The sequence below is a fragment of the Polyodon spathula genome, chromosome 15 (genome assembly GCF_017654505.1).
Source record: "Polyodon spathula isolate WHYD16114869_AA chromosome 15, ASM1765450v1, whole genome shotgun sequence".
Taxonomy (NCBI): Eukaryota; Metazoa; Chordata; class Actinopteri; order Acipenseriformes; family Polyodontidae; genus Polyodon; species Polyodon spathula.
The window spans coordinates 8,488,827-8,505,105 of NC_054548.1; the positions used below are offsets into that span (position 1 = coordinate 8,488,827).

Below are 16,279 nucleotides of genomic sequence, written 5' to 3' on the forward strand. Positions count from 1 at the left end.
TCAGTTTAGTGAATGCTAGGTATATGGATAATAATACTCTGTTTCAGCTATAAAGCAGGCAAGGGGGTATGGGGGCTATTGTTTAGAAGCTTGTATATTAATAATGTCATGGGACTAAAATGTAATCACGCTTTGTGCATACAGTATTCACTTAAACAACATACCTTGCCGTGGTAAAGCACAATTACATTTAATTAGGTTAGAAATACAAAAAGAAAATCAGACTTTTGTAAAGGTTGAAAGTACGTAACCAACTATGTGTCAAGAGTGTGCAGGAAACCGATGAAAAGTTCCATTCTCTACCGTCCTTTCATGAGTATGGCATTGAGCCTATCATCAATGACAGCAGCCCACAGGGTTCATTACATCTGGATGATGTCACAGCAGCTTGGAAGGGAGGTAGCCATCTGCCTTTACCCTCACACTGATTCCTTTCAGACCAGTGGTTAGAGTGCTGGGCTGCAGTGTGGAACGTAGAGGTTTTGAGTAGCTCAGAGGTTAGAGTGCTGGGCTGCAGTGTGGAACGTAGAGGTTTTGAGTAGCTCAGAGGTTAGAGTGCTGGGCTGCAGTGTGGAACGTAGAGGTTTTGAGTAGCTCAGAGGTTAGAGTGCTGGGCTGCAGTGTGGAACGTAGAGGTTTTGAGTAGCTCAGAGGTCAGAATGCTGGGCTGCAGTGTGGAAGCTCAGAGGTCAGAATGCTGGGCTGCAGTGTGGAAGACAGGAGTGTCTGGGTGAATATTGGAATGGTGTGACCAATAATTCTAGCCTTAGACTGCTGAGTGCAAGTCAGGTTTAATAAACTAAAATTAAAAGCAGGGAAATGGAAACATCTGATCTCTGGGAAGACCTCAGTATTGACAGTATGGAAAATAATACATTAAATAAAAATGCCAGTGTGGGGAATGAAACTGCAGGTGCTGAGAATGAAACTGAAATCGAAGAGGACGTTAAGAAAAACACAATATTTTTGTCAATAGTTACTGTGAAGCTAAATTTAGCAAATAACTTTTATTTTAATTCCCCTGTGATAGGAAATTAAAAATCATCACCCATTCTCTGAGGCATTTTTAGTTTGACTGACACCCACTCGTAGCGAGGGAATATTCAGTGCCTCATGTAAAGACAAAAGCAATAACATATGACAGGGTGTCCTGCACAAGAAGCCAAAGAAAGAAATACACACACACACACATACTGTTTGTCTCTGAGTGGTGCAATCAGGAGAGATACTATAGGCAAAAACACTTTGTCAGTTATGCTTACCTAGTGGTGCTGGAACTATCTTGTGTGAACACTTTTATAGTCAGAGCTGCTGCTTACCTGTCTGAGCTGTCTGGCTTACAGTAGACAGTAAACAACTGTAAACTCAGCATTGTATAAAGGATGTATAAATAATTTTGGCAAGATACATTGAAACTTAGATGCATAACTACACAAGATAACCTACCAGTTCTGGTGGGTGAGATTACAGACAGAGAAAACAGTTTTTGGAAAATACCACACCCCCGAAACTTGTGCAGATGGGCTATTTTAAAGATTTAGTACTTGCGTTGTTGTTTCTACACCCTACTAGTTTGTACTCATCTCATGTTTGTTCTAAATAGTTCAGTAGTTCATATTGTATTATGACAGAAATAGCTCTGTCAAAACCATTATCTGCTTGGAAATATTGAATGTGTGTGTGTGTGAGAGAGAGAGAGAACGAGAGAGAGAGAACGAGAGAGAGAGAGAGTAAGAGAGTACTTTTTTATCTGCAGTCTCTTGAGAACCAAGAGTCCCTAAAATTAGGGAGACCCCCCCCCCTGCTTCCTGCCACAACATGCAGCAAACTAGACACAAACAGCCACCAGATAAAAAAAAATAAAATCCCTTCCTCCTCCATCAACTAGTGTCAGTGGATTTCTAAAATGAGTGATCCAAACCTGAACAAGCCTACAGATATTGTTAATTGTTAATAGCTGTGTTTCATTGATAGTGTTGGAGTGGAGTGATATTTATCTTGATTTAATTAACACATCATCTGCCGACGATCACAGCCTTGAGAGTTCACTCAGTTAATTTAGGACAGTCTATTGGGAATTTGTTTCTTTAAATTCCCTCTCCAGGGTCCTTTGGGGCTACATGCAACACATACTCAATCACGCAAAGTGAAGTACACAAATACGACTAAATGCATTTAAAATGATACAACATCATGAATCTCTCTCTCTCTCTCTCTCTCTCTCTCTCTCTCTCTCTCTCTCTCTCTCTCTCTCTCTCTTTCCCTGCAGGAATGTCACAGTACTGCAGCAAATGCCTTGTCAAGAAGCTCAGGACTGTTCACTCTGGAGCTCCAGTCCGGGGTTAATGCTAATCGTGATAGGGGTTTTGAGCTGAATCAATGACTCCTGTGGGTTAGCATTAAGCCTGTGCTGGGGGCTGCCTTCTGAGAATCTCTGATGCAAGGGGAATAAAGGGAATGAGTGGGAGGATAACGGGAGACTGAGTCACAGTGCTGGAAACCCCCTCACTGCCTCCCCCCCAACTAAGACAGGAAATACATGTGCTGCTATATAACACTAAATGCACCCAATAGGAAACTGTTAATGCATTGAAAACGAAGTTGACACAATAGCTTATGCTAAATTCAGAACAGAAGGTAGGAAGCACTTTTTTACACAGGGGGTATAAATGCATGGAATATTTTACCAAGTGAACATCTAAAACACCCATAAGGGTCCAGGTTTTCAATTTTTTTTTTATACATTTCCTTTTTATTTATTTGTATTAAGTCTTGTGTTGAACATAGACAAAAGAATAATAACTGTAGCTACACACCAGTACCACATTACAGCTTGCTTTAGTACCCAGGAAACAGTAGTTCAGACTGTAATGTGGTGGTTGTATAATCTGAACTTCCAAATTAAAGTATAACGTGTACAAATCAGTTCTGTAATCTGAATACAGTATGGATTTGTCTTTTTCTTTTTGAAGCTTTCAACAAACTAATATTTCTCAAGGGTATCTGAGTAAACCTGTTTAGCATTATTACTGATACTGTCTCTGTAACATTAAAAGAATGAGCTCCTACCTGCTGAACACACACCACCATCCAGTGCCTCCTGTCTGACTGGCTGTTTAGAGTTTCAATCAGTGCTCCAGAAGGTTGTTACAGTAGCCTACATTAGAACACTGGTCTTACCCAGATTCTTCAAATGATATTACTGGTATAAGCCATGTACTATACCGTCTATTTTGCTTAACAGCATTGCACTTTGTATCACGGATACTGTCTGACAGCAGTAGTGTGACAAGGCAGAATTAATCCATAACTTCAAAAACAGTCAATAATAAATTATAAGGTAAAACATATTGATTTCAGTATCAGCCTAATGAGTACTGAAAAGACACATTATGCAAGCACATGCTCCACTTCACTGGCTACTGCTGCGTTACACAAGGGATTGACAATTCTGCAATAAAAGATATTGATAGCTTTGCTCCATCATTTTTACATAGCTAACATACAACATGTGTCCCCCATACAAGTTAGTTAGAAGGTCTAGGGACTACTTGACAGCAAGGGAGACAGATCTGCTATATATGAATGCAGCTTTTACTGTTTCGTCTAGTGTTGCCCTATCATGCTTGCTTTGTCCTTGTTGCATTTCACTATACCCTGCTTGTTGTTTGTTATCGCTGGTTCATGAAAGACGCTTTATAGAATCGGGTTGACAGTGGGAGGGATGGAGTGTTTAGGAGATCACTTGCTCTGAAAAATGTTAATGCTGTCCATGACTGGGGTTGTGAGTCAGCAAACCCCAGCGTAGCAGCGTTGCCACTTTCAGATGGTTAATGTTCTTCAAGACAAAGACAAACATCCTTGTGTCACTCTCATTCCCAAACATAATTCCAGCTGTCATGTAAGATATACCATTACATAAAAAAACAACATTAAAACACAAACTGTTCTTTTCTTTGAACTGGCACTTGGACACGAGTTTACTGAGGTATACCTTGATAAAGTACAGTAAAGCACAGAGAACTATAGTGAAACATTGAGCTTAGTGCAGAACACTAAGCTCAATGTATAGTATAAGCATAGTAAATGCAAATACACAGCAATGTGCTTCTGTGGGTGGATGTGCAGCTCTGTGCAGCGAGTTTCTACAGGTTTCCAACATCAAAAACAACTTTAAACTTACCAGCAGTGAAACATGAAGCTGTGGAGTCTAACTTTCCTATAATGATGCTGAACTGCAGTGATCCAGATCAGCCAACAAAATGACATTACCACATTTACATTTTCATGTTACTCGATAATTGACAATGTGCCCTTCACAGAAAATAATGTGCTGCTTGCCAACAGCTCTTTTCCGTAGCATTGCACTTGAAACGTGGCAAGCTTCAACAACAGGTTCTAGGAGGGAAAATAGCACGACTTTGAGCTGAGATTTAAAGATATCCTCTGTGAATAACAGATTATACTTTTGGCAGGTGTCTGTTAGAACATGAGTTTTCCAGACATGTCATGTTTCAGACCATTTGCTGACACCCTCCTTTTGGAGGTGTCTCTGGAGATCGCAAAGCGAATAAACTGAATGAATCTGACTCTAGCTAACTAAGTGCATTGCTCTCTACAATAACACAGGCATGTCAATTAGACAAGAGGTAAAGACTGAGACGTGGTCTATAGAGACCACTCTGATGAATCAGGGTGTATATGCTGGGGAGAAAGCATGCACTGAAGCAGCAGAACTGGAAGAGAGGGTGGGGATGGGTCCCAGATGGGGGATTGTGGCAGTGGCTTGCAGTGTGCAGGTGTAGTTGGTGCAGTGCTCAGGAATAACACACACAAGACAGCAAAACTTCAATGAAACAGCTCCTTTATTTGGCTGGGTTGTATGTCAACATTAAATAATAAGCACGGGCTCTACACAGCCATGTGTATCGCTCTGTGCAAAACAAGGGTTTCAGTCCTGAAATAATATGACACATTAGAACTACACCAAACACAGACAAAATCACTTCTCCAGACAGTGTGTGCTCGAGTGCAGGTGGGGTGAAAGGCAACAGTTTTGGTGCCGGCTAGTGCTTAGCCGTCTTACAGTGACAAAAGACAACTAATTATCACAATTAAACAAACAAAACACTAATGATAATTAATTACTTCCGTTTCCTAAATGGGTCCTTTCAGTAACCACAACAAAGGAACAGATAGCTTGGCCACTTCCCCTAAAAACCCTCAGTCACGCACTCTTTCGATGGCGCGGCCAATCACGTACCCTCCAATCCGTGACTGACACATCGCCTACCGCATTAAGGAGATGACTTCTGGTATTGTGGATCCGCCTTCTTCCTGGATGACTGGCTTCCGATTGACCCTGGAATGAACTGCCAAACCATCCAGTATAGGACACACTGTTCCACAGCACCCTCAAAGGTTGGGAAGGAGATTGTTTACTTGGATTAATTCGCTCTCTGTCACAGGGATACATCCAAGGACAAAGACAACACAGATAGCTGCAGTTTCATGGAGATGCTTATGTACCATGGTTAAAGCACAGCAAAGGCAAGCATTGTAAGCACAGTGAAATAACACAGTGGTCCCTCGCTACACACCGTTATGCCGTACATTTGGATATGCCTAGAGATTACAGAATTTATTATTAGGAGTAGTAAAAAAATTAATTAAAAAAACTCTACCGCACAGCTGAGAAATCCTTTTTTTGCGTTTTATTTATTTTCTGAAGAGAAAATGTAGTGATTACAGTCCTTATAAAATATACAATATGGTAATGCAAGCCCCAGCACAGGTCAGTCTTCTTCACGGACAGGGTGTGCTAAAGCTGGGATTCAGGAAGACTCCTCTCAGCAGGGACGCTGGTGCTCACAGCCGCTTGGGACGGAGCTCTGACTTCCACCTTGAGAAGACCACAGAGAGACATAGGGTTCATGGACAGCAAAAGAAAGTGCAGTCAACTGCAAAAACACGTTCAGGTCTTTGGAGTTTGCTTTGTGTTTTAAAGGTTTGGACGAGTACTTACCAGTCTCTCTGCTCTTGTCCTTATCCTCTCCCAGATTGTATGGAAAGCCTAGAAGACAAACAATTAAGTTCCACACAATTAAGTGCATAGTGTATTACATCCCATACTTAGAGAGGGATGATTCCCAATTACATAGCAGTCCATACCCGTAACAGGTTCAATGGGTTGAATAAAAATCTGGATTTGATCAATTGAAGAATGCAAGTTGGTTATGATCAGTTCATTTTTTTTTATGTTTTTGACGTACAGCTAGTTTTGGGTAAAACCGAAAGGAAAATTTAAAACAGACAACATTTACACTGAATTTGTGCAGCCAACATTTTATAAGTAACTTGAACTCAGCAGCTTTTTAAAGCTGAAAACAATAAAAAGGTTTAATTAAGCAAATTATTAGTTCAATTAAGGATTTAATTAAGTGATTGAGAGCTCAGTTGGAATAAAAAAAAAAAACAGAAGGCACAGTGGGGGACCCAGGACGGGGTTTGAGACAATGTAGAAAGCATAAAAAAAATATGTTAAGAGATATTCATTTTTCTTTATTTATAGATTTATGTCAGCAAAAATCTAAAGCTAGAACTCTGACAGCCATCAAACAGAAACAAAGTTGGTTTATTATAAACTTTTACATATAAATATGTAAATCTATAAGGCCCTTATATTTAATTCAATCAATATGCCAATTAAGTGCAGCAAAAACATAATGAGACAAATTAAACAAATTTCAATACATGCACAGTAAATTAAGCTACCTTAATACATATAAACTGATCTGCTCACAGAAGCATTTAATTTAAAGCAGCTTCTAGATACTTGCACCAAGACTCCAACTTTTGTGTTTGCCCAAGAGATATTTCAACAACACGACTAAGTATGAAGTCAGAATCAACCAGGTAAATCTTGTTATAAGTAGTTATTTCTGCTACTATATTAACCAGCTCAAACTGCTAAGGGGGTTATTTTCTTCTAATTCTCTCTGCTCTAACAGCATCTGAAATAAGGTTGCTATCAACTCCATCTTTACACATAGGATCTCTGCCCTAATACAGCTTGCTGGATTACTACAAAGTCTAAGACGACGTTTCTACCACACATTCAAATCAGGGAGTTTATACAACTATGGTATTCTAATCTGAGGTTGTAAACTCAGAAACACTATGCTTGGATTATGATAGGAGCCCATGTTATCCACTGTCCCTCTCCTGTCTTCGTCTGTCCAGCCTCTTACCTGTAGCTGCCGAGGAAGGGAGAGCCCCTGGAATCTGCGCACTTGTCCCCAGGGACCAGGTCCCAGGCTGTGGGCTGCAGTTATCTCAAACTGAGAGCAGAACCCTGTCCTGGGAATGTGGGGCCCATCGCTCAAATCCACAAAGTCTCTGCATCTTAAAGAGAAAAACAGAACAAGCTTGCTCAGATACAGAACCTCTCCATCAGTAACCTGTAATAAAGTCAAACTGACAAATACTACAAACAGTGCCTTCACCAGTGTTAGGTAGCTTCAAATATATAACATTTTTACAGTCATTCTGTTGTTCCAACATTGATTTTTAATAATCATTCTTTCTCTTCATCAGAAACCACCTGGCATTATCTGAGTCTGTAGAATCCTAGTTGAAGATTACTTTAGGATACTTCCTGATTTCAAAGAAATCAGATAATAATGTGACCTTTAAACTCTGCTGGCCCCTAAATAACCTACTTCATAGCATTACCATACCCAGGTAACACAAAAGGACAAGGAATCTACAAACTCAAGATAATGCCAGGTAGATAATGGTAAAGAGGAAAAATAATAATTGGAGCAACAAAACTCCAGATTTACAAAATCATAAAATGAAGCATATTAATATAACATTTTCTCTATAAAGGCATGAATCTATCCTTATATGCAGCTTCCCCTGCAGCTGGATCCAAAACTGACTTTCTGCTGCCACTCCGTGGCATATAATATTCACTGCACCTGAAACTTCTTACCAGTTCAGCAATATACACAAAAGGGCATCTATTTGACTATTTAATGTAATCAAATGTCTCAGAATACAATACAATAGGTTTGTATATAGCGCCTTTCATAACAAAGTTATCACTAATAAATCTAATCATTAAAGTATGTTTTTAACCTACTTTTAAAAATCGCAAGCGAGTCTGCCATGCAAATACTCTCAGGAAGTGAATTCAGAGCATATCAATACTGTCAGCGCCGCTTTATCGGAATGCCTCAGAAGTATTTCGAATAAGCGGCTGTCCCAATTAAACCAGAGGCAGTTAAGATGACCTTAGTCACACTTTTTTGTTTCTTAATGAAAAGAAAAACAATTAAATCACTTCACATTATGGTTATTTTTTTTTTTCTTTTTATTCCTAAACAAAATGAATTGCTGTTTATTTCAAAATGAAATGAAAAACAATTATATCACATCTTATCACAGGGCAAGGTTGACATAGCAACTTTCTTGCAACAGCAGTCGAGCAACCAAGAGTTCAATGTGGTTTACGCAAGTCACAGTGCACTGCGCTGCGCTACGCAACCTGTCTTGCTCTGTAAAGCGATCTCCGTTCATCATTTAAAAATACTGTATAAAAATTAAACAAAGTGATGTCCCAATTAAATGACATAAACAGCACTGGGAAGAACCGTCTCCCAGAGTTGTAGCCCATTTAAGCAGAAATCCCGATTGTCAGTATCCCAATTAGGTGGTGCCGACTGTATATGGGCTTCTACAAGAAGCTACAAGTTTTGTAAACCCTATTTTTTTATAGCAGTTTTATATGTTCTTACTCTAAACCAGGATCTGGGGAAGGGATATGAATAGTTTTGCCCTGTGCTGAATGATTTAAAAAAAAAAAAAAAAGAAAAATATCTTACCAACCACAGTGTTTATTGCCTTTTAACAGACCCTGTGGTGCTTGTTTTAGTAATCACTTTCACATCCCTATTACCTCTGCCCAACTGCATCCTTCAGATAATACAACTTTACATCTGGCTTTATTTAATGTTAGATCTCTCTCTAATAAAGCGCCTTTAATTAATTAATTAATTAAGGACTTTAACCTGGACATTTCAGCTTCAACTAATACTTTGCTTGGAGCAGAGGACAATGTTTCTTTGAGGCTTCTCTAAATTATTCTTTCTGGTGGACTTGCCACTATCATCTGCAATGAATATATAATTAAACAGTACATTTTTGAGTGATGCTCATCTTTTGCTGTTAACTTTAACACTAAATAGTGAATGACCTGTTCTGAGTACTTTTATAAAATGGCTTTCTTATCTTAGTGGGTTTTAATGTAACTTGAGATATACATATATATATAATATATATTATATACTATATATATATATATATATATATAATATATATCAGTTAGTTCTTTTATATCGTGGAAACATGTAATATGACAATAAATTTTAACATGCTAACACCATCCACACATTACGCGATATGTTTACAAACACCAAAACAAAAACAGCGATCTACATGCCATATGTGTCAGCTTTGAGATGCTGTTGTATAAAAAGTGCTATAAAAATGCAAATAAACAAATATTAAAACAGAGAACAAGCAGAACATGTCGAGAAATTTGCTTTTCCACTTCTAGCCTGGGACAGTGGTCTCTGTAGCACTTTAACAAGCCTAGCAATCTAAAGCATGTAGGACTCATGGGACTGCAGGATTCTGTTTGAAGGAATTCAGTTTTTAGGAATGTGTGAAAAACTGTCATTTAAAATGTTTGAGGTGATAATAATAGTGAAGTGAAGGGCGGTGTGAAGGGCTAAATTGGCGTGCTGCTCCACCCAGCACTAGCCCTGGCTGTTTTAGCAGTCCCTCTTACCTGTACACTCGTACTGTTCCTTGAGGACTGTGGGCTGCCTTCTCCTCTACCTGAGCCTGCTTACACCTGAAAACACAAGCACACATTGAGTTTTTAGTAGAGGATTACATTTAAAACAAAAGCAAAACCATTTCACACTGTCCTCTTTTTTTTGGACTAGCTGTATGGTTTGTCTGAGTAACGAAAGCTTCCCATCTCGGTCTGGGCACCACCAAGTCCTGCTCCTGTTGTGCAATACAGCAGGAAATTCTCAAAAATTTTGTCCAGCAGTAACTCAGAGCATGGTTCGCTTCCCATTCTGTAGTGGAAACAGAAGACGGTGCCCCTGTTCTCAGAGGGAGCCCATGTTTCAATGCAGCTCTGCAGCTGGGCTGGGACTAAGTCACAGTGGACCACTTACTTATTGTGCTGGAACATTTCCAAGGCAACCTTGGGCTGGACCTCAAGGGGTTCAAAGGGCAAGTCCTGGTGAAGCAGGCTGTGGACTGCTCTGGTGAGAGCACGCAGGTTCTCCTGGGGGACGGTTAGAAGGACACAGTAAAACACACACAGAAATCAGCAGGACACAGAGACCTCCATCACAAACAGATGCATTGAAACGGACAGAAAATTGGGCCAAATCGTATTATAAGTTAATACATTGTGGGTAGGGTGTCTCGACGTCACCTGGAGCTTTTTGGGTGAGAAGACCACAGTATGCAGCAGCCTGCTCAAACTGAATTTTTTATTAAACATAAAAGGGTTGTTGTTTTTTTTAACTTTAGAATTGTGCCATATGTTCTATGCTCAGCATGACATTTATACACAGTTCTTAATTGGTTGACTTCTCATACAAGATTTAGAATAAATACATGCTTATCCCCAGTGACAGTCACACTTACACTTAGGAATTTGTACCTGGCACAGCTGTAGAGTGTCTGCTGACATAACCTGCTCATCATTTTCTCAAATAACAAAAATGATTTGACATTAAGTTTAACATGCAATTGAAATCAGTTAAATCTTGACATCAACTCTACTTGCCTTTGAAGGGTTCCAGGAATCTAAGTGACTGTCCAGGACAACATCATAGCAAAAGGCTCCAGAGAGAACTGAATAAGCAACAACAAGAGGCCCAGATCAGCCCAGGACTGTGTGGCAAAGACTGCAGACCAGGCACAGAAGGAAATTACAATACAAAACGGGGGAAAGTGTGCTATGCTCCTAGACCTTGGATTACCCTGTCACAGCTGATTCCAGATTTTGAGATAAGAGTTTTTAAATCTTGCCTTAAGTTATTTGTTTGATTAAAAACAAAACAAAAAAATTAAAAACAGTTGAGTTTGACATTATTGTCATGTGCTCAAAAAAATCAGGGATGACAGGCAACGTTTGAAAGAAGTCCAGACTCAGGTGAGATTCAGACTGCTTGGGAGACTTGATATACTCTCCAAATTTCTAAATACAGAATTATCAATTAGATCTGAAAAAAAAGATCCCCTCACCTGTCACCTCAGGGCTCTGAAGCAGCTCCACAGAGAACTCTTCCTTAAAAGAAGACTCTAGCACCTGTCCCATCAGCATGGCACACGACCGCCAATATGCCTGGAGGAGAGGCAGAGCACACAGGTTCAACACCACCACTTAAAGTACTGAAAAACTGCAAAATCTCCTAGAACAGCTGTAGAAAAACTATGCCCTATTTCAGCTGTGCTGTAATGATGAGGCATGACTTATTTAATTTAGCTGAGGTCCAAAAAAGGATGAAATAATCCCACGTTCTATAATTATTTCCCTTTATTCTAAAATAACATATGTTTTCATGCTAAATGTCCCTTGTACTCTTTTGGATATTTAACTTAAATGATGGGGTATTTTCAACACAATTTAAGAAAGGGAAGTGGGAAATCCAGGCCATCATATCCTGTGAGCGAGAGTGAGACAGTGGAAGAGATGGCAGCACCCACCTTGTTGACCTCCGCAGGGTCCTCATCCTTGAAGGTAAGGAACTGGATCTCGCAGGACTGGGTGAGAAGACAGTGCATGTCCCACACTTCCCCGTTCACCAGAGCCAGTACGGAGTTCTTACTGTGCCATTCACTCAAGTCTGCAGGGACAAAAAAGTACACAGGGAAGCCCAATTAGACTGTCAGTACTATTTAGTAAAACCAATCCTGCTTTAAAAAAATTGACACCATTGCATTGAGCTTCATAAACAAACATGCATTGGCATCTCAAGTATATGAGCAGGAGTCTTTTTTCAAGACCTGCTTTTTGTGTTCTGTTCATAGATTATCAATCACCTCCATTGTCCTGTTCCAAAAATGTAAATATATGCAGCAGGTTTTTTTTATTATTAAATATCAGATAAGAGGAAATGTAAAAGAAAACTGTAAATAGACTGCATGTTTATTTCCATGAGAATAAGCACATGCCCCATTGCTCACTCTTTAAAAGTAGGTTACAGTAGAATGCATTCTAACAACACTTCCTGCTTTTCCTGTCCACATACTACATGTTCCTGAAAATTAATAAATGCACATTTATCCCCAGTGACAGGGAATCTAGTGGAGACACACCTATACATGAAAGTGCTTACATATGTCACACTGACATTTTTAATTTCTTGAGAACTGTTCATCCAGTTGTGACAGAATTTAGGCATTTGCTAGTGTTTGTGTACTCACGCCTGGCACAGCTGTATGGTGTAGAGAGCCCTTTGTTCATGACAAACAGAGTCCCGGGGTGCGTCTTGCCGACCAGCTTCACTTCAATCTTCTCAATGCGAGGGGTCAGTGACTGCTGCCGTGCTTTCTCCCTCGTGAAGAGATCGTTGCGCAGCCGCTGGAGCTGCACACTGGAGAGGCGAGATGCAGAAGAGCTTGATGCAAACCCTAGGGAGGAGAACAAGCAGCAGACACACACGTTACGCAAGTTGCACAAGAATACTGCAGACAAATGAGATCCATCTTCGCAGTAAATCCAAATGATCTGGGTTACATTATGATAGAACATGCTAAATATATATATTTCTTAAAAACTGAAGGAATGTCAATATGAATCCATGGTCATTGATATGATAGGTAATATGCGGATATATTATTAACCAAGAAAATCAATTGTGTGTGTGCTGCGCAAATCAAAATGATATCTTGAATACTTTGAAACCTCTCAAACATGGACCCTTCTCAGTGCTCGTTTTCACAGGTCACAGGCACTGGCCTTCCCAACACTTCCATAGGATAACTCAAAAGAATCAGAGCCAATGAGCTGGAGATGATCCAAAAATGTTACAATGCTGTATTTGTCACTCTATTACAAGCTTGAAGAGAACATCCTAACAGGCATAATACAGTATATAACTATGACATTGCCACTGACGTGGGACACTGTGTAGAACAAGCTCCGTCAACATAGAACGACTGAAATTGCTATTTTTAACCAAATACGGCAAGGTGCTGCTTATAAAAACACTACAACCGACAACAAATTCTGCTGTTTTAATGTATATAATTTTTCCAAATGTACTGTTTTTTGCAGCAGTGATTCAAAGTATACTTAAAACCCTCACTCTCCTACAATACTGAATAACATTTCCACTCAATGACATTGAAAGAATAACACGGTGGCGTGAAATATGTAAATAACCGTACTGAACGTTTGTTGTATAAAGAATCGTAAATTCTGGTCAACGTTTGTGACAGATTACTGACTATGTCAATTGTTTAATTCCTTAATTTACTCTATACCGCGCCGTATGTAGGCTGCACGTCACAGCAAACAAAAACCTGGCAAAATAATGTAAAATAAACCAAAGGTAACGAAATCGTGCCACATTTTCCGCTACAATACTTTGTCAGTCGTGACAAATCCTGTCGATAAATTACAGTATTGCAATGCATGCCGTTTACTACGAAAAATCAATCGTTAACATAAAATCTATAACATTAATCGCTAGGTCTCTTCAGAATATTTACCGCGTTTACAAGTAGATAACGAAGATATAAATCACTACTGCTGTACAACACATTCAAAGAGGCAGACCCCAAACCCAAGGTCAGCAGGTTTTCAACAGAACAACCACGTAAACTGACATTAATGAAAGATACTTACGGCAGGACAACACACGGGACACAACCCGACAGGCCATGGTTCACAGTGGGAGGCGAGTTTATTTGAAATAAATATTCACTCCAGGTTAGATACTATCTGTGCAACAGGCTTTATTTATTTATTTATTTATTACAAATTAATCACAGTCTGTAATTTACAGTAAGGTACCATGCTTATTCTGTGCAACATTGAAAACCTATCCGGTACGCATACAAAAACTAAGAAACAATGGTTCCTAGGTTAGCGCAGACTGTTGGCACGCGAACTGTTTTGCTAGAGCGCCGTGGACTAATTTGAAGTGATTTTAACCCAAGAAACATGGTGTATTTTGTTTTCAAAATTGGGTTACATCGTGGAAGATAGTGGTTATGGGTGGCTCAGTTCTGAGACTGTTGGGCTGCAATGTGGACAGTAGTAAGTTTGAGTAGCTCAGTATTAGTACTGGACTGCACTTTGGAAGGTAGTGAGTTTGAGAAGCTAATCGGTGAGTGCTGGGATTCATATATTTCTGTTGAAAATACATTGTAGTTTATTTTACAACCAAAGATATATCTCAGTGGTTATAAAGTTGAGCGCTGGGCTGCAGTATGGGTTTAAGTAGTGGTAGGTTTGAGTAGCTCAGTACAGAGGATGCTGGGGTGCAGTTTGTAAGTAAGTGGTTTAGGAGCTCATTAGTTTGAGTATGGAAGGAAGTAGGTTTGAGTTGTTCAGTGGTGAGAGTGCTTGGTTGCAGTGTGTTTGAGTTGCTCAGTGAGAGTGTTGGGCTGCAGTTTGAAAGGTAGGGTGTTTGAGTTCCTCAGTGGTTAGATTACAGAAGAATCAGATTGCAAGTGGACTGTAGTGCAGAGGTTCATGAGTTCAACCCCTAATATTATCAGTGCCTCACATAAACAATGGCAGCCATTGTACAAGGCTCTGGAAGTGGATACTGTCAAAGGAAACCAGCTGCTGTGCAACTTCAATCCACAAGCAGATGCAGGGGAAGGCTGACCATGATGGGAGAGGGGCAATCTACAGACTGAGCGGATATCTTGTTACAGAAATGTCCTTGCTAAGAGAAGCTCTGTCCATACACTGACTGGACACAGCAGAGAGCTTAGTGGGGGTGAGCATGTGAAACAAATAAGTAGTGCAGGGCAAAGCGCTCTTTGAGCTTTATTGCATATCTCCCTTGGGACCTATTTTAATGATCCAAACCAGACCAGACTGATGGCTTTCAAGCCATATGAGGCTACTTGAGCTCTAGAATATCTCACTGAAGACCTTAAGTAAGCCGCTTTGTCAACAGCCCCTATATCATACACCACTCTGCACTTTGACCTGTGACCTTATATGACTGCTTTATTTGCTGTTATGTTACTCTTCCATTTCCATTTCTCTTATCTTTAAAATTGCTTTAAAATTTAGTTCACAGCTGTGTTCTGTGATTCCTCAAAACAACGACTGGTTGTAAAGTAAGTCTTATTTCCTTGATAAAGAGTTTCAAAGACTACTTTTCAATGATTCGTTCACAAGTTTATGTTTTTTCTGGCTTGTCGTTGTTGTGGCTCTTATTGTGAAAACTGTCTAACAGCTTAGGTCTAAACAGCAGCTGTTTAACTATATAATATGTCAGTCATGGTTTTTCACCAGCCTATGTGATTTAATCAATTGTAAAATGCATTGAAGAGAGGTGCACAGTTTCATATCAGCCACTATTTACATAATTTAGGACTGGTTTTGATTAAGCAGAACTCACGTTGAGTTACATGGATAGTAATTTGACTCCCATTGCATTGCAGTTTGAGCCATTCCAGGTTTTAATCTGAGCTTAATTAAACAGAGATGAAAAACTTAGATAGTAATTATGATCACAATAAAAACTGGAATGTCTCAAACAGCAAATGCATACTGCTGTTGAAATATATAATTTTTAATAGCACAATAAAGAGAAAATAGAATGCATGTTAACATGCTGTAAGTGTTACTAGTACTTTAAGCAAAGATAGGTATTTCCTATCAGTGACGTAGTGGTGGGCAACCCACCGCCCGCTGAAGGTGCAATAATGGTCCTCGCTACTTTGCCAAGCTTTATACTACTCCAAGCGTGCACGCGTATATATATTTGCTATATATATATATATATATATATCATATATATAAATATATATATATATATATATATATATATATGTGTGTATGTTACAATATGTTCTTTGTCTTTATGTGCAGAAATACACTTACGCCACACACACGTTGGCCCGGAACCGAACTACCTCAACATGTATGCTGTGTTATAGCGGGTAACGCTAATCTCTCTCTCTCTCTCTGATTCATATTCAAATGCTTTAT

The 16,279-nt window shown here is 39.5% G+C and overlaps 1 protein-coding gene across 1 annotated transcript; it reads right to left on the reverse strand.

The window, feature by feature from the left end:
- Nucleotides 1-5,699: 5,699 nt before the first annotated feature.
- On the reverse strand, nt 5,700-14,141 carry LOC121327471 (39S ribosomal protein L39, mitochondrial-like). The gene is made up of 10 exons (XM_041271538.1): nt 13,949-14,141; nt 12,523-12,729; nt 11,803-11,942; nt 11,341-11,440; nt 10,880-10,947; nt 10,257-10,369; nt 9,857-9,922; nt 7,251-7,404; nt 6,026-6,073; nt 5,700-5,902 (listed from the first exon to the last, which is right to left on the reverse strand). The coding sequence occupies exons 1-10, from the start codon at nt 13,983-13,985 to the stop codon at nt 5,822-5,824; spliced, it is 1,014 nt and encodes a 337-aa protein (XP_041127472.1). The 5' UTR covers nt 13,986-14,141; the 3' UTR covers nt 5,700-5,821.
- Nucleotides 14,142-16,279: the final 2,138 nt, after the last annotated feature.